The 18,622-nt window shown below is 39.7% G+C and overlaps 1 protein-coding gene across 4 annotated transcripts in view; it reads left to right on the top strand.

Annotated features, from left to right (window-relative positions):
* frs2a (fibroblast growth factor receptor substrate 2a) overlaps nt 1-18,622 on the top strand; it is a 100,114-nt gene that overhangs the window by 60,483 nt on the left and 21,009 nt on the right. For all 4 annotated transcript variants that reach the window (XM_041216237.1, XM_041216236.1, XM_041216238.1 and 1 more), the window contains 2 exons: nt 8,774-8,884; nt 15,206-15,297. In XM_041216237.1, coding sequence (XP_041072171.1) covers nt 15,232-15,297 — 66 coding nt within the window. In that variant the 5' untranslated portion in view covers nt 8,774-8,884; nt 15,206-15,231. The remainder of the gene's footprint in view (nt 1-8,773; nt 8,885-15,205; nt 15,298-18,622) is intronic.

The raw sequence follows: 18,622 nt of genomic DNA, 5'->3' as shown, positions 1-18,622 counted from the left end.
GCTTTCTGCAGCTTTTGTCTCTTTAAATCTGAAGCTTGGAGCCTTTCTCTCTGCCCTTCACTCTTAACTTCACTTAACAGGACCTTTTCCAGGTTCTTGTCCTTCCTTTGACTAGAAGGTCTGCTTGGGACTTTTTTCTGTTCCACTCCCCTTGGATTTTTTCTTTAGCTTGGGACTTGCTATCTGTCCCCTTTGCTCCAGTCTCTCTTGGTGGCTACTTTCAAAACCAACTGATCTCAAGCAGTTTCCAAATCAAACTGCTGTTTCTAGTTCTTCTGTGTACACCTGTGGCTAGGCAACAGCCCAGTTTCTCTAGTCATTTGTTAAACTTAGCTTAGAATCGTAAAACACTCATTAGAAATGCAGGCACCTTTTAAAGTGAAATTAAAACTCAGTTTGACCTTTCTTAACACACAGATACAGAAATACAAATCAAACTTAAACATTAAAACTAAAACTCATTGCTAATACCCACAAATACCAATATAACTTTATCTCTATTTCCTAACAGACTCAGATCTGGAATACTGTGTACTATATTGGTCTCCTTATTTAATGAAGGATGTAATGCATTAGAAGCAGCTCAGAGAAGGTTTACTGAACTAATTTCAGGAATGGGCAGGTTGTCTTATAAGGGGTAATTGGACAGGCTAGGCTTGTATCCACTGGAATTTAGAAGACTGAGAAGTAACTTGATTGAAACACACAAGATCCTGAGGGACCTTGACAAGGTGGATGTGGAGAGGATGTTCCTTTTGTCGGAGAATCTACAATTAGGGATCACCATTGAATAACAAGGGATCGCCCATTTAAGACAGAGATGCGAAGACATTTTTTTTCTCTGAGGTTAGTGAGTCTTTGGAACTTCCTTTCTCAAAAGCCAGTGGAAGCAGAGCCTTTGAATGTTTTCAAAGCAGAGGTAGATAGATTCTTGATAAACAATAGGGTGAAAGGTTACTGGGGGGTGATGGGAGTTTACAGTCAATTCAGCCATGACCTTATTGAATGGTGGAGCAGGCTCGAAGGGCTGAGTGGCCTATTCCTCCTAGTTTGTAACTTTGCTGACTAATGCCTGTGATTGTGAGTCGTAAACTTTTGCATTTAAAATTCTTGCGAGTTGTGGGCAAATAGTCACATGCTTGAATTACGGTCCCTGCCGCTTTAAGAATCAGAATGGTAAGACCATCAAAATGAGCTCTGGAGCCCATTGAGGCACTGACTACAATTTCTGGATTTTGGTGTAAGTCAGTTTATCAGAAGTTGCAGTGCCGTTGTGGCCCTCAAAAACAGTAATCTTCTCTGCGTTCACCGCTTTTGAGAAAGAGAAATCTGTGCCGTTATTTTCTGTACTACAGATGCAGGTAATTTGAATAGCGATTGTTTACATGTTGATTCCAGTGTTAAAGAAATTAGAAAAAGAAACTTGCAGTTACATTGACTAGAGTAGAGAAGCAAAGGATGTGTGCTTGAACATAGAGCTGGAGGAGAATGGGGACTTGAAAGTAAAATGAAGCCATGGAGGGATTTGGAGGCAGACAAGGATTGTAAAGGAAGCATTCTATGTTGAGATAATCATTGGAATGTTGTTTTCAGTCCACAACATTAATTGATATGTCAGAGTACCCTGGAAAGAGAAAAGTTCACTTACATATTGAAAAGAAATAATAATGGTACATGGTAAATATAATTTAAATAGGATGGTGAGGCAAAAAGAAGGTAGCATCTCCAAACACAGAATTCATTGTTTGCCATCTGACTACAGTTGAAGAGAACAGCTGTTTTAAAGAAAACTTGAACCAGTCTAATACCTTAATTAATTATCCTGGAGGTTGGAAAAGCAAAATTTCTTCTGGGTGTCTTCGCGGTGAAAAGGCAGTCAAAATATTTTAACCTCTCTGTCTCCATTTCTGATGATAGACTGCCTACCAATATTCATTACAAGGCCACCGACTCTCACAGCTACCTCGACTACAACTACTCGCACCCTGCTTCCCATTCGCCCAGTTCCTTCACCTCTGTTGCATCTGTTTTGATGATGCTACCTTCCAAAACGGCACTTCTGACAGGTCTTCCTTCTCCCTTAACCGAGGGTTCCCCCAACTGTGGCTGAAAGAGCCCTCAACCGTGTCCGACCCACCTCCCGTGCCTCTGCCTGCACCCCTCCCCCTCCCTCCCAGAACCATCATAGGGTCCCTTGTCCTCACTTTTCACCCACCAGCCTCCACATTTAAAGGATCATCCTCCGCCACTTCTGCCAACTCCAGCATGATGCCACCACCAAACACATCTCTCCCTTCCCCCTGTCAGTATTCCATAGGGACAGTTCCCTTCAGGACACCCTGGTCCAATCCCCCTGCACCTCACCCCCTTTCCCCAGCACCTTCCCATACAATCACAGAAGGTGCAACACCTGCCCTTTTACCTCCTCCCTCCTCACTGTCCAAGAGCCCAAACACTCCTTTCAGGTGAAGCAGCACTTCACATGCACCTCCTTCAATTTGGTCTACTGCATTCGCCGCTCCCAATGCGGTCTCCTCTACATTGGAGAGACAAGACACAGACTGGATGACCAATTTGTGGAATACCTGCACTCTCTCTGCAAGCATGACCCAGACCTTCCTGTCACTTGCATTTCAACACAGCATCTTGCTCTCATGCCCACATGTTCGTCCTTAGCCTGCTGTAACGTTCCAGTGAAGCCCAACGCAAACTGAAGGAACAGCACCTCATCTTCTGATTAGGCACTTTACAGCCTTCCGGACTTAACATTAAGTTCAACAACTTCAGATCACAAATTCTCTCCTCTGTCTTCACTTGTTTTTTAATCCTTTTTTAAAACTTATTTTTATGTATTACTTACTTATTTTTATTTTAATTCATTTTTTCATCCTTTTTATCCCTTTTTTATCCTTTTTCTCCAACCACTGCCTACAAGGTCACCCTGTCGCTTGTTTCTATGTTGTTCTTTCACAGAATGCTGACCCTTGTTTTGCTATTAACACACTCTGCTTTCTTAACTTTATGCCAATATAAGCACCTTCTTTAGTCTTCACCACTACCATTAACGCTCCCTTTGTCTTGTGTCCATGACATCTTTGTCAATCTCTCCTAAGTCCCCATCCATCGCTGACCTTTTTAATTCTGCTTTACCTGCTCACCCCCCACAGTATACATTCCATCACATTTCTACTTCTCTTCTGAAGAAGAATTAAGGCGGACTTGAAACGTTAATCCCGATTCTCTCTCCACAGATGCTGTCAGACCTGCTGAGTTTTTCCAGCATTTTCTGTTTTTATTTCAAAATATTTCTGTCTTGATCTACAATTTACATTAATAAATATAACACAAATGCCAGAAAAAAATCCACTTAAAATTCTGGCCACCTAAACTTGTATGTAGGTCAGGACAGCATCTCCAACTTTGTTCAACACATTGTGTAGCAGTCAAAAAAACCCAAAGTCAACTGTGAACAGTCTTTGCTCACAGTGGGAAGATAAGGAGTTTCCTTATATTCCAATCTCTTCGCTGCCCCACCTCCACTCCTCTGCACACTCCACCCCCCAACCCCAAATTCTGTGCTGACGTGTATTCTATTTATTGCAGACGTTCCAGAGAGATTAGTCCAGTACAAACAAATAGTCGCTAACCCCAGTCATTCTGACTGATCCTGTGCCCAAAAATTTTAAATGAGCTTTGCTTAGAACATTTGCCAGAGGGAAAGTGTGGTTTAATATACATATACTCATCAAAAAGAGTTGCTGGAAGTGTCTTGGAGGAAATAGGAAGGAATGATCATAGCAGGAAAACATATCAGGTACCACTTCAGTTAACAACAACTCGGTAAGATGAGTAGATCTCAGAATAGTGTTGATGCCTATGAAGCCGTCTTGTACTCTGATCTGCCAGCTATGCTGCCACAGGTTACTACTGATTTATTTTTAACTCTTCATTATCACCTTGCCAGAGAGAGGTTTATCGATTTAAATGGAAGTTAATTGAGTAAAATGTACAAGGCTTCTACCCACTCGAGCTGAAATAAAAGGCTGTAGCATTGTCAACTGCCTGCAGTAGCCTAGCTGTTACTTTGTTTTTTTTTATGTGAATTCTCTTAGAATCATAGAATGACCTCAGCATGGAAGTAGGGTATTTGGCTCATCATGTCTGTGCTGATCCTCCGAAGGAGCAATTCACTTAGTACCCCTCCCCTGCCTTTTGCCTGTAGCCCTCCAAATTTTTCCTTTTCAATTCCCTTTCGATAGACTCAATTGACCTTGCCTCCACACACACAGTCTGTGCATTCCAGATCCTAACCACTTGTTGAGTAAAAAAGGTCTCTTGTCGCCATTGCTTCTTTTGCCAGTTACCTTAAAACTGTGCCCTCTGGCTCTCAATCCTTCCTTGCCAACTGGAACAGTTTCTCTCTATCTACTCTGTCCAGAACCCTTATGATTTTGAATACCTCTATCAAATCTCCTCTCTGCTTTCTCCAAGGAGAACAGCCCCAACTTCTCCAGTCTTTCTACATAATTGAAGTTCTTCATCCCTCAAACCATTCTCATGAATCTTTCTGCAGCCTCTCTAATGTCTTCACAACCCTCTTAACGCAATACTCCAGTTGAGGTTGAACCAGTGTTTTATGCAGGTTTAACATGCTTTTGTACACTATGCCCTTATTGATAAAGCCCAGAACGCCATATGCTTTATTAACCACTCTCTCAACCTGTCCTGCCATCTTCAATGATTTATTCACATGTACACCCTGGTCCCCCTACTCATCCACTCCCTTTAGAATTGAACACTTTATTGTTTCTCTGAATTCTTCCTACCAAAATTAAGCTCTTCAGGCTTCTTGACATTGAATTTCATCTGCCACTTGTCTGCCCATTCCATCAACCTGTCTATATCCTTTTGAAGTTTTACACTAGCCTCTTCATGATTCACAACACTTTGAAGTTTCATATTATCCAGAAATTCTGATATTGTGCCCTGTGCACCAAAGTCTAGGTCATTAATACATATCAGGAAGAGCTGGAGTCCTAACACTGATCCCTGGGGAACTCCACTTTAAACCTTTCTCCAGTCCGAAAACAACCGTTCACCACTACTTTGTTTCTTGTCGCCCAGGCAATTTCGTATCCATGTTGCTACTGTCTCTTTTATTCTGTAGAAAAGTTTCAGCACATGAGGAGACCATTCAGCCCATCTTGTCCATGCCAGCCTGAGGACATCCAGGTGCCCTTTCTAATCCCACCTTCCTGCACCCAACCCATAGCCCTGCAGCTTACAGCACTTAAGGTGCAGATCCAGGTACTTTTTAAAAGAGTTTAGAGGTTCTGCCACTACTACCAACTTGGGAAGCGAATTCCAGGCACCCACTACCTTCTGCGTAAAAAAAGTTCTTCCTCATGTCCCCCCTGCACCTTCTGCCACTTATCTTGAATCTATGTCACCGGTTCTAGAATTCTCCACCAAGGGAAACAATTTTATCCTGTCCACTCTATCTATTCCCCTCATAATTTTGTACACCTCAGTCATGAGCTCCAACTTTACTCACAAGTCTGTTGTGCGGCATTTTATCAAATGCCTTTTGGAAGTCCACAGGCAGAATTTTACCCTGATCAGGCGAGCGGTGCCCAACATGATCAGACGTGAAATCACTCGAGATGACATTGAGCAAGTGTCCTGACATCATTCCACACTCGTGTGATGGTTTGGTCGGTGGGCACGCCTGCCGATAATTAAGAGGGCAATTAAGCCCATTAACGGAGAAATTGACTCCAATTTTTCGTGGTCCGTCCAACCTTGCGGTTAGCGGACAAACAAATTGGCCAGGCAGCCTTTACAATTTTCATTAAACCTCATCCAAGGCGGGGATGAGGTTTCCGTTATGAAATAAAAGAAAAACCTGTGGGCAGCATGTTTATCACCTATATTTTCAAGTGCCTGATTCTGATGCTTGGACATTTTTTTCTGACTTTCAAAACTTTATTTGATGGTTTTCAGGTCTGCAGCTCTCTGAGGTAGCTCTTTGCCTTCAGGGAGTTTTCTCTCAGTGCTCGCCCTTGTTGATGTCAGCGCCCATCCTCTTCCCGCACCCCACCCTGGCAGTACTGAGCTTTTCAGTGCGTGTTTCACTGGCTGGCCATTAATTGCCCAGCCAGTGTGAAACCGTGGTTGGGGGCCGATCGTGGTCGGCAATCCGTTTCCCAGCCAATCCCTGGGCCACCCATTGTGCCCGCCTGCTGAGCTAAAAATTCAGGCCCATGTACGCCACATCAACGGCATTGCCCTCTTCAACCCCCTCTGTTACCTCATCGAAAAAAATTAAGCAAGTCAGTTAAACACGACTTGAGCGTAACAAAAAATGCTGGCTTTCCATAATTAATCTGCATTTGCCCAAGTGACTATTAATTTTGTCCCGAATTATTGTTTCTAAAAGTTTTGCCAGCATTGAGGGTAAACTGACTGGCCTGTAGTTGCTGGACTTACCTTTACACCCTTTTTTGGACAAGGGTGTAACATTTACAATTCTCCAGTCCTCTTGCACTACAAGGAAAATTGGAAAATTGTGGCCAGTGCCTTTGAAATTTCCACTTGTTTGGTTCCTTTTCCACGAAACACTTTCAAAACTCGGATTTGAATAAAAATATTTGTGATCCATGTGTACCTGCGCCCTCCCCAATAAAAGTTCTTAATTGCAATAAATTAAATTGACCCCATTATCTATTAGGTCCATCACCAGCATGCAGAAGATTAAAATCTTTCCAATAGCAAAGTAGCTAAGCAATAGCTGATGGTTATTTAAGGGGACTATTCGAAATGCAAACTTTGAAGAAAATGACTGGTCATTCCAAAAAGCTTTAGAATCTTTTTAAGATTAACTGTCCTCCCTTTCCAGGCAATCTTCATTGATTTTGGGGTCTCAACCCATAGGGACCTCCCACTCCCTGGTGTAATGCTCAAGTGATCATTTGTGAGCGCCAGTATCTGACCACACGGTGCATCAGATGCTTGTATAGAGTCAAAGATAGAGAACAGGAGCAGGAACCTTGGCTGATTTTTTTCTTTCTTCCTCTGAGCTGATCCCTATTGTGTAAATTTGTATAATAGTTCTAATAGCTTTTCCAACAGTTGACAAATATTTTCAACTTTCCTCAAAAGTAAAAAGCTGTTGAATGTTCTGGATTTATCATGCTAACCTGAGTTAGCTATATTGGATAATTGTCTGATGTCTAAGTCATTGACACAGCACAAGTTAAGATTAATCGTGTGCAGCTTTTGATTGCATCAATTGAACAAAAAAGGCTTAGTAATGCTAGGGCCATAAGATTGAAACAGTGAGCTTTTGAAAAATTCCAACCCCTCCCAAAAACTAATTCAGCCTCTTTAATTTGAAATAATTTCCAAGGCATGAATATTCTTCTTTGCTGTTTAGACCTAACTCACTTGTGGTCTGCATTCTGTGGCTCAGTCCATTTATGTGAGCTCTGTAACTGTAAGAAAAAATACTGGAATTTAAGACGTTGAAGGTTGATGCTAAAATGGTGCATAGTACTGGACAAAATCAAAAGCAGTTCATCGATCTCTTGTTTAAATGCTGTACACAGAATTTGTACAGTGTGATTAATGCACACTTCAATACAGTATAATTGGCTAGTTTTGTAGTAGCATATAATGGAATGTTTCACTAATTGATAATATGGCAACAAGTTGGCTGGTTGAAAAACAGTACTTTTACTGTTAAATTAAAACTGCTGTTAAAAAAAAATTGCTGCATGAATCTAGTTCGTATGGCTTGGAATGAAAATTTCTTCTCCCTACAGCTGTTATGGGGTCCAAGATAAAGAGCTTAAAATAATTCCTAGTGGACACAAGTGCACAGCACAGCTGCCTAAAATTTGGCAGTTACTTTTCAGAAATGCTACTGTAAAACTGTTTTCTATGTTAAATGGGAAAAGGTGCCAGTTATTGATTCCTCCTCCATTTGTGATTGAGGCACATGGAGTTGGTTCAGGATATTTGCAATTTTGGTTTTTATTTTCTTTTTTCCTCTGTTCCTCTCCCCTTCTTTCCTGACAGTGTTGTGAGACAATTTCATATGAACCAGGGGCCCTCAATTAATTGAGTGTTTGTTATTCATGTATAAGCCTTGTTTGTAATTGTTAGTGTGCTTTATGACTAAGAATGAGGGAGGTGGGGGGGTGCTCCTCAGCTGATTGCACGCTCATTCTATTAGGGATCACTGAAGAGCAGTCAGATGTGGGAATTGTAGCTAACTTTCCCCTCCAAGCAAAAGGGTGTTGAAACTGGTTGCAGTATCCTTACACTCACACTTGGCTAGGATCAGTTAACATAGAACAGACTAAGGATCAAATCTGGTATCTTACAAGTCTTCGTGGCTTAGTTAAACATTGAAAAAACCCACAAAGCCAGTGGGAGAAACACTGCCTAAGCTAAATTTAACCCATGCTTGATGTAGTGGAATGTAAAAAATGTAATTATGTGGCATTATCATCAGTCATTTGAACACAAGAATTCTGCTGTATTTTGGTTTCAGAACTTAAAGTCCCAGTTTTTCCAACTACATTTACTGGAATTAAAACTGTTTACTTTGGTTTGATGATCATTATCTTAATTTTATTTGAAATGGAGGTGGATCATAGTTTAAAAAATGTACACACACAAATTGTGATTTCATCTGCAAGTTGTTCCATGAAGTATTACGCAATGTCTGATTTAGTGTTTTCAATAATTTGCTTTCTCTGTTTACCAGGGTGAAAATATAAAATGGCTGTTCAACGATTACACCGAACTTCTGAAATATGATTGGATTCATGACACTAAGAGAGAGACTGGGAGCATTAACTCTAATGGCCAAGTCTGGGTAAATGAATTTTTAGAGTTTTGCTTGAGATGTGGGTTAGAAAGCATCAACTTTAAAATATGTGTAATTCTTTTTTTTAATGGACTGTACTTTTTAAGTTATAGATAAGAATTTTGGAATTTGAATGTGTAAAGCATATATATCTGTGTGTTTGTATGTGCCTGCCTTTCCGTCAGCCAGCCTTAAGAGACAGAAGAGACTTGCCCTGATTTTTAACTGACATTTTAAGTGAACTGTTCACATTGCCTATTGCAAATTAAACCAAATTTCAGAAGAGACAAATTTAATGTATTAGAGAAGTTTAAAACAAGTTAAATATTCTGATGGAATGCAGGTTACCTTCAAGTGAAGTTTTCTTTGTACCCAGATTCTTTTCCATTAATTTATATAACATTAAATTCTTGTTCGAGAGAGCTGTTTGTTTTATAAACAAATATTGCACTTTAGCTACAGAACATTAATCTGCAGGCAGTCTTTCAACCTTTTAACCTGTTCTGTACAGTGTCTAACTTGGTTGTCTTAATCATGTTCTGGTTTTGTTTTTCAAAGTGTCTTTTGTTGTACAGATTGCTCTTAAAACTAATATTAAATGCATACAAATGGGATTAGGATTCATATTAAAATTGTTACAGAAACCGTTTATTCTAATCCATAGACAGTTTATTTGTTGGAGCACCTGCTCACACCTTTTTTCTCACTTCTGTTATAATTTTCAGCATTTCTCCCACAAGGGTAGTGCACCAGGGGTACAGATCCTGCTGACAGTCATATGAGACCTTATCCGAGAGGTTGTTTTCCCTGTGTGAACCACAACAATGAGTGTCAGCAGGTGATTTGATTACAGGGGTAAAACAATTTGAGCATGATCCTGCCCTGTCCACAAGGGGACATGTTACAGAAAGAATTACAGAAGAAGTTATAAGTGGGAATCCTGCTTGTTATTTTTCCTTGGCCTTCCCCTAAGTGGGAGAAGCTGAGGCTAATTGTAATATTCCTAATGAGCATTAAATAAGTTAAATAACAAGACAGATTGAGGACAAAGTTTGCCAACTTCTATAAACTCATTTAGGTTTTGGATAATTGGATTAATTTCACCCATCTATTGGAAACTTTGCTTTTCACAAGCTTTGGATAAACCACAAGAGTGACCCGAGCTAGTTTACCAGGATGCTTGACCTGTTGGAAAGAAGCATACAAGACCACAAGGGACACCTTAGCTAAGCCTTATGTTCTTAAGTTCTGATGAAGGGTCATACGGACTCGAGATGTCAACTGTACCCCTCTCCGCAGATGCTGTCAGACCTCCTGAGTTTTTCCAGGTATTTTTGTTTTTGTTTTAGATAAGCCTTTGATCTCTGCTGCAGTATAGGCCAATTTTACCCAGTGAGGGCCTCAGAACCTGTTGTCCTGAAACTAAAAATTCAAAATAGCTCAATACTGTAGATTATGCTTCAGGTGATGGTGCCACTTTGCAGCTGAATGCACCATCACATAGACAATTTTTGACACTCTAGTCTTCTCCCATCAATGTGAAAACCATCTTAAATTTTATGCATCAACAGTAAATCTGAGGTATTTCTCAGTCATGCCATTGCACAATTCCAACTATCTTGTAAACCCTGGATGTTCAAGATGAAAATATAGGACTCCTTGAGGAACTGCCTTTTTGGTCACTACACTGGAATACAATGGCTGATTGCACAAAACCTAGATCCATAATATAACACCTTTAGCTGCCATTCCCATTCCAATGGAAAAAAATGCTCAGTAAGAGAACATTTGCTAATTCTTAGACTTTTAAGGACAAACCTGTTTTGGGAGCTTGTAACCTTATTGGGGTCTATATCTAGATGATTGGAATTCAACTCCTTGGTGCTAATGGAGTTACGTAGATTATGCATTCTGGAGTATGACCCTCTTACTACAACTCTGTAGCCATTAATGCGCCAATTCAGCACAAAAGATAACCTTCCGCTCCTTAAATAAGTTTATCTAAAACTTATAAAGGATATCAGGATTGTTGGTGAACTTTTTGTAGTTTGCTATGAAATACCATTACTTTGAAGACCAGTTTTTTAAATACATGAAGAAAGCCACTTGGGTGAGGTATTGCAGGACTAGGGAACTGTCCTCTACCATAACGTACTACCTGTGGGAAAAGTGCTAAACATTATAAAGGAAAAGAAAAAAATTGGGGGCAGGTGCTGGTTGGAAAGAAAATGCAGGTCAGGTTTTTTATATATTGGAGTTTTGCAGGGCACCAACTACACATTCATTCTCCCCGTTGAATGAATGAAGGACTTTAATATGAAGTTCTCTGTACTATCTAAACTAGGATCTTTTCTTGGTCGTGGATTCCAATGTCTGTTGGCAAACTGGCTGTTATTTCTGCAGATTGGTATTAAATATTAAGTGGCATTTCATAAGTGTTCTGGTGTTGTTGAGCAACCTGGTTCTGCAGCTTTGACAATGCTGAAAGACTTGCTGTTCTCATTGAGAAGATAGTGAACAATGCTGTCCTTATCCCTGGTTATCATCATTTTCGTCAAGCCCACTGCACTACATTCCAAACATGGATTGACAAGGTTTGGAATCAAGTACTCTAAGGTATTTTGGATAAAAATGCCCCTCGAGGCGATGAATGTTCTTCTGGCAGCAGTTCATTTATCCATTTGCTGTCTTCCCAGTTTTGCCTGCCTGTTAGTGACCTTTAAATAGTCCACAGTCTTGAACTGACCAGGGACTTCACTGGTTATGATGACTTTTTAACGAGAATGAATGACCAGAATGCTCATTGGCTACTGACTTCACACCAGCGAACTAATTTTGGGACTTTGAGCTGATGCCAATTGTTAATTAGCGTCGCCATCCAGGCAGCTGTTTATCATCCAGCTAGATTGGTTTTAAGCATGAAGGTGCTGCCTAGTCCTGTTACTCAATGTACTTGTCAAAAGGTTCATAGTTTTAAATATAATCTTCAAATTTTACATAACACCTTTCACAGGGAAATGCCTGTGTTTTACATGATCAATTACATTTTGTAGTGGGGATGCGATAATTGTTGTTATTTATGCAAACTAGTTTGCATCTTCAGTATCCCCAAAACAAACATGAGATGAATGAAATCTGCTTTCAGTAGGCATTGGTTAAAGGGAGAATTGTGGCTTAGAGACATGGAGAACCCCTGTGATTGCAGCTGATTTGAGATTAAGCAGATCATATCTAATGCTATAGCGCACCATTGAATCGACATTTTGGACTTGATTCATAGCTCCAGCTTAAAAGACATACTGCAGCAATTGCTGAGAGTCAAGCCTTTGTCCCTGCTGGCCTGAATATTGTTTTGTTGGGTTGTTGCTACCCGTAGTGTGTACTGCTTAGAGTTCATTAAGCAGTCTCATGGAAATTACCAGGAAGCCTATTAACATTACTGAACCATGTACATATTTAAAGTAGAGAATATAGATGTGGAAAAGACTCCATGGCATGTCCTTACATGTTGCTACCTAGCTCTACACTGCTGACCTAAGCTCTAGTTCAGGTGCCTTCTTACTTCCCAGTGGGCAGTCCCAGGTTAACCCTTAATGTACCTGATTCTTCTCCTCCTCCAAATATCAGAACCATCAAATCAGCTTACCAGAGTCTCATACCAATTCCAAACTGAATGATACTGTCTGATTCCAAAATCTAGTGAAAGATAGTCAGTATTCTAACACGGGTTGAAACACTGTAACGTAGCTCTGTGAATAAGGAGAGGTAATGGACATAGTATTTGCTAAAAAGGCCCCTTTAATCCAGATTCATACCAAAAGTACTATTCAAGCAACTACTGACTTCAGTAGTTAAAGTGATCCATTTCTCAAGACCTTTTAGGTCAATTACCAATAGTTTGGGGAATGACAACTGCTACATTTTGGAAAATAACACATATTCAACCTGAATCTATAGAAGAGTGGCTGAGCATTCATAAATGTAGCACAAGGGAAAAATGGGCAAGAACAATTTCAGAAAAAGAGCATCAGTGAAGTCTATCCTCCATGCAGTGCATTACAGTTCAGGTGCACCGTGCTATCTATGAAGTGGTAGCTGGTATACTTATGACATTGAAGGAACAGTATGTGTTACTCTAGTAGCACATTACTGTAGTCTGCCTTTAATGAATTGGAGCTGGCTGTGCAATCTAAAGCTTTTGTTGTAAGTGATAAAAGCATTGAACTATAGGTTGTAGGGATGTGTGCTCTATGCATTACTCTAGTTATACGTCATAAAGTTTATACATATCACAGACTTACTCCAAGAGACGTTAGCAGTGCGGAAATTAATGATTGGATGGAATTTTTTTGCACTCGATTTCCTCTTTCTTTGAATATCCATTATATCCTTTGTAGATTATGTCAAGCTTCAAATAAGGAGGAAAAGGGAAGATTGATATCGGGCAAAGGCGGAACCCAGGGAAGTGAAATTGCAGGCCACAGAATTTCAAAGCCAGTCGAGCATAAAATGAGAAGGACTTTCTTAATTTCCTGGGGCTTTTAAGGGGGAGAAAGAAACAGGTTTGGATTGTATCCTGTCCCAGTGTTCTACAAAGATGTCGATGTATTCCAGGATGCCATTTTCTAGATTCAGGGCCATTGATTTATGGTGACTAAATCAAATTCTGATTTTATTACATGATATTTTAACTGGTGTAAGGAGGCCAGATTTCAAATTCCATCTGTTTTCAAGTAGTTTATAGTAGCTAAATTTTAAAACTTTTGAATTTTTCGAAGTGTTTTGGGGATATAACTTCATTATTCTGTTCATTTTTTCTCGATAAACTTAAATCACTGATTTTGATTAGAGGTTTCTTACGTTTTTTTTCTTCACGATATGTGCTATGACCTCCTCCGATCTTGTAGTCATGTTGAAAAAATTATGCAAATGTTTAAGCATTGGCAGAAAAGCAAAGTCTACTTTTAACAAGCAATAGTCAAAACAAGTAATTTTCAATTGTGACAATCCCACTTCAAACCATTCATCGCTGGACAAAAATAATTGAGCTTTTCAGTTTCACAGTAAAAATGTAAAGGGAGTACATTTTAGAAATACATTTTTAACACGCAGGAATTGAAACATCACCATCTTAATTTTAAAACACGGTCATGATCTCCACTTATACAGAAAAGAAGTAGATCACCTTTTCTTCCAATCAATCTGAATTCTTCCTCGGTTGTGCAAAGCCACTTAGTCATTTTTGATTGTTTGTTTATTCAGTTCAGGTTTAGGAGTACTTAAAAAATGAATTTTAATTTAAGTGCTCTGCCTCCATTTTGAATTACTTTCTGTGATAGATGAATTTGATGGAGCCAAACAGTTTTAAACTATCTTTATAATGTTACATGTAAAATTTTAACTTGAGCAAGAAAATGCTTTATTCTGATTTTCCAAAAACTGCAAGTAGAGAAGCAGATACTGAGATCCTTTTGGGTTATAGAAACTGCCGGGATTAGCATCCAGCTACAGCAAGAATGCTGATTCCAGCTCTCTTCCTCAGTAGACAGTTGGAACAACACCAATAGATGTGTCATCTGAGTGGCCCTTTCTGGTTGAGAGACCTGTTTAAAGCAGGTTTCACACATTATTTTTGGATCGATGGCAATGGAAATGACTTCAGCTCAGGGAGCTGGTTAGAAGAGTTTATTGCTGAGTGAGGTGTAATGTTTAATACATTATCCAATGTGATGAGCCATTGGTTTTAATTGTCAGAGGGCAATTAGGCATGTCTGAGGACTAAAACTTACATAAGACACAATGGAGAGCTATCCTATGGGTTCTGAATTTATTTTTCTCAGCGATCACTTTTATTGAAGCCATTGATTCAAAAAAAAAACATCCTATAATTGTTTACATTACGGTTATTATTCTCCATGAGTTAAAGGATAAGGAAGACTTAAAAAAGGTCATATTTGGGAGCCTGTCTCCCAGCTATTTGGTAAATTCCTTAAAATTAACTTACTTATGTTGTTTTAATTCAGAAACAACAACCATATATGATGATCATAGCAATCTTTAAATTATTCTTTAATTTTGGAGTTAAGTAGCACTCATGACTGAGGTGGGAATACTGTTCTCCTGTTTTTAACATTAAACCTGCTGTTATCTGACAATTAATTTAAAACCTATGTATGAGCAGAATCAAAATGAAAAAACCTAGGGTAAGGTGAAATTTATTTTCCTTTTGTAACTCTTTCCTGACGTTTTCCTATAAAGTCAAAGTCATGTAAGTAGAAAATACTTTCTTTTGACTTGACAATATGTTATCTTTAAATCTTTTTATTTTAGAGATCAGGCGGTCGTTTGAAGAAGTCATGGGTAGCTGTTGTAGCTGTCCAGATAAAGACACTGTCCCAGATGACCATCAAGCAAAATTTAAGGTAACATGTTTAAGTTTACTGTTCTTTGATTGTGTTGTGCTTTCTCTCGCACGCTCTCCGTGCGTTCCCCCCCCCCCCGCCTCGCACGCCTTTCTGCCCCCCGCGCGTCCTTCTCCACCCCCCACCTCGCGCACCCTCCCTGCCCTCTCGCCGGCCCGTCTGCTCGCGCACTCACCTGCCCTCTGTGTGGAACTGAGTCATATATATTTGGATTTTCTTACAAATTTTCAGGGAAGAAAAGATATTAAGATTGATGAACCATTGTTATGGCTGAAATTGTGAAGTTGAGCATCACAATACTCTAATACTCTAATAATAAATCGATACATATTGCATTATTCAGATATACTTCATGATATTTATTACTAGCACATATTAGAAATGGTGAATGACTGCAGCATTTAATTGGTACCTTGCCAAAGATGCTGCTGTGTAGGTGTAGCTGTGTACCCAGCAACCTATGACTACTTCCGAAGACTGCCTGATCTCATTAGCTGATGTTCAGGTTGCTATTGGAAACAATGCCCCCTAGAAGTATTCAACACTGAGGTTTACGGCAAATGTTTACATGAAACTCAAAATCCAGATATCCAGTATAACTTTGAATTTTATAGTTGGAAAGAGGTCAGTTCTCCAACTCCCATGAATCTTGGATATCAAAATTCTTGCATACAACATGTACTTCTAGTGCACGACATACTTATTTTATTGATATGACTATGATCAGTGCTTCTCTGCATTTTTCATCTCTGTTCTTTCCTAAGCTTCATCTTGCCCTCATACTGACATCTGTCTTTGGCCTGCTGCACTATTCCAGTGAGGTTCAACGTAAGCTTCAGGAACAGCATCTCATCTTTCAATTAGGAACTTTACAGCCTTCTGGACTCAACATTGAGTTCAACAATTTCAGACCATAAATTCTGTCTTCTATTTTGTTTTATTTCCTTTTCTTGCATTACAGACAGGGGAGAGAGGCAAACCTGAACTCCTTTATTTTCTCGCCTTCTGTCAGCAAGCAGAGGCGTTTTAATTTTTGAAATAGGTTGAGATGTGTTCCCCAAACCCTCATTTGAGAAGTCAATCTTTAAAGTGACTCGCAACAAACCGTCTTGAGAGTTGAATAAGAATTGTTGTTTATTCATACATTCAAACCCGGGGGATGGTCTCAACTTCATATACACACACAACACACACACACGTATACAAACACATATATATACACACACACACACGCACACACACACACGAGTAATTATAACTATGACCAACTAAAAAAGGAAGATAGCCACAACTATGGGTATCAGTTCGCCCGATTACCAGGGTCCAGTAAGGGTTCCTTTACGGAGGAGCTATGGTTCAGGTGGCGGTATACAAAGACTTAGGTTGATCAACAGGCAGTGGCAGGTATCTTCTAGAGAAACAGGCTTCATGGAGGATTGGACTTGATGCAGGCGGTTGTTCAGCCTGCAGTCCTGTTGTGATGTTTGCAGGCTAGAGATTAACAGTTACGAGTCTAGAAATGTAAAATTTAAACTTTCCAAAGGCCAGAAGTTTAGTGATGTTGCCTATTAATGAGTCAGTTGCAGGCTAACAAGCAGTTTCTACGCATCTGATCAAAATCCATTGTTCACCTTTGGAGGTAGTTGATGGCTATTAGTGCCTCTGCGGGGATAATGAGGTTCGACGGCTCTCTTGGTTATAGGACCAGGCTGGGGAGACAGATCGTCTGCTGGTCCATGGTTTTATTACTGTAATGTGTCCTCACTATGGGAGGTGTGAGATTCCTCAAGGATGAGGGCTGAGCTTTTGTCCTTTAACTGCTGTTGAAAATTTCCAGAAACTGTAGCCAACCCGTGAATCATGTGACCTGAAGCAGCAGCCATCTTTTGGTTCAGCAAAGTCCTCTTCCTGAATATAGACAAAGTAAGGTTTGATGCAAACAGTTTATGATCTGTCTTAAGGACATGATACTTGTTTCAGATTTATTTCCTTATGGTTAGCAGCACATCTGTTCTAGGCACACCTTTTGTTTCTTTGTTTATTTTCTTACCCTGTCACCATTCCCTTTGGCCCTAGAGGACTAACTTTTCTGTGATTCACTCTCTCCTGTCTTTCACCCTGTTTCAGACCTTCCTTTTGTCCTTGTCCCACCCACCCCCTGCTCAAAGTCTATTACATCTCTAACTTTTCTGATTTCTGACGAAAGGCCAGAGACCTAAAATGTCAACTGTGTTTGTCTCAACAGATGTTGCCACAACTGCTGAGTTTTTTTTCCCTCCAGAATTTTCTGTTTTTATTTCAGATTTCCTGCATTTGCAGTATTCTGCTTTTCCATCTATGTCGTTTGTCACTGGCTCCTTTCCTCTTCCCTGAAATCAAACCTCATTGAATAAGTCTCATTCTTTCCTAACTCCTCTAAACTGTGCAAGTCTTTACTTTCCCCAGTTCTTCCTTCTACAGCATTCAGTATTTTAAGTTCGGAGTTGAATATGACCTAATCAGTATTTTCTGATTTACCGTATCTCCCAGTCTTCAAATTTGATAGTGCTTTGCACTGCTTTTTCAACTTGGTTCCTCAAGAAGGAAATAAACCTATATATTGCTTTCAATATCAGTTTACCCTGTGGCTCCATTCTTAATCTCATTTACTGTTTAAAATCTGCTTGATCTCAGTAATGGAGCTGCTGAATTTATTTTTAGCATGTTCTTAACAGTAAATAGAAAAAAGTTCTTGCAAAAGCTGCAGGGAAAGAAACTTAAAAGAAGGAACAAAATTGGGGACTTCAGTATTAGTTACAGAAAGTAGTGGGCTAAAGTGAGTCTGAAAATATATAGATATTGTTTGGCAAAATAGAAAATGCTCTGAGGAAAACTGTCGTTTAGCAATGTAATGAATTCTCTTCAAAAACATTGAAATATTTTAGGAGATTTCTGGAAAATTTTGAAATAAAATCGCCAGGAATGAACCTTTTTGAAAGTATCAGAAACCATATATCTACATTAACAAATCTGAGCTCTGATCGCCAGGGGGATTTGGCATGAGGGTGAGCTTTAGAGACTACACAACCAATGTAACAAGAGCTACACACTAACAGAGAGAAAGAATGCTGAAAGAATAAAGAAAAAAATTTGGAGCACTTAAATGGATTTAGGGTAAAATTTATGCGAGCTATTACTGACCAGGGATTTGCCCACTAAACCCAGAGGGGAGACTCGCTTAAAAAGATGACTGCTGTCAGGTTTGAGGGCTTTGCTTTGCAGAGTGCTTTGTTTGGTGAGGTTGTTCTGGAAAACTCTGTTGCTCTGCTTCTGTGGGATGACAGTT

This window comes from Carcharodon carcharias, chromosome 21 (genome assembly GCF_017639515.1).
Source record: "Carcharodon carcharias isolate sCarCar2 chromosome 21, sCarCar2.pri, whole genome shotgun sequence".
NCBI lineage: Eukaryota > Metazoa > Chordata > Chondrichthyes > Lamniformes > Lamnidae > Carcharodon > Carcharodon carcharias.
Note: the sequence above shows the minus strand (reverse complement) of the source record. Positions and strands in the feature narration are given on the sequence as shown.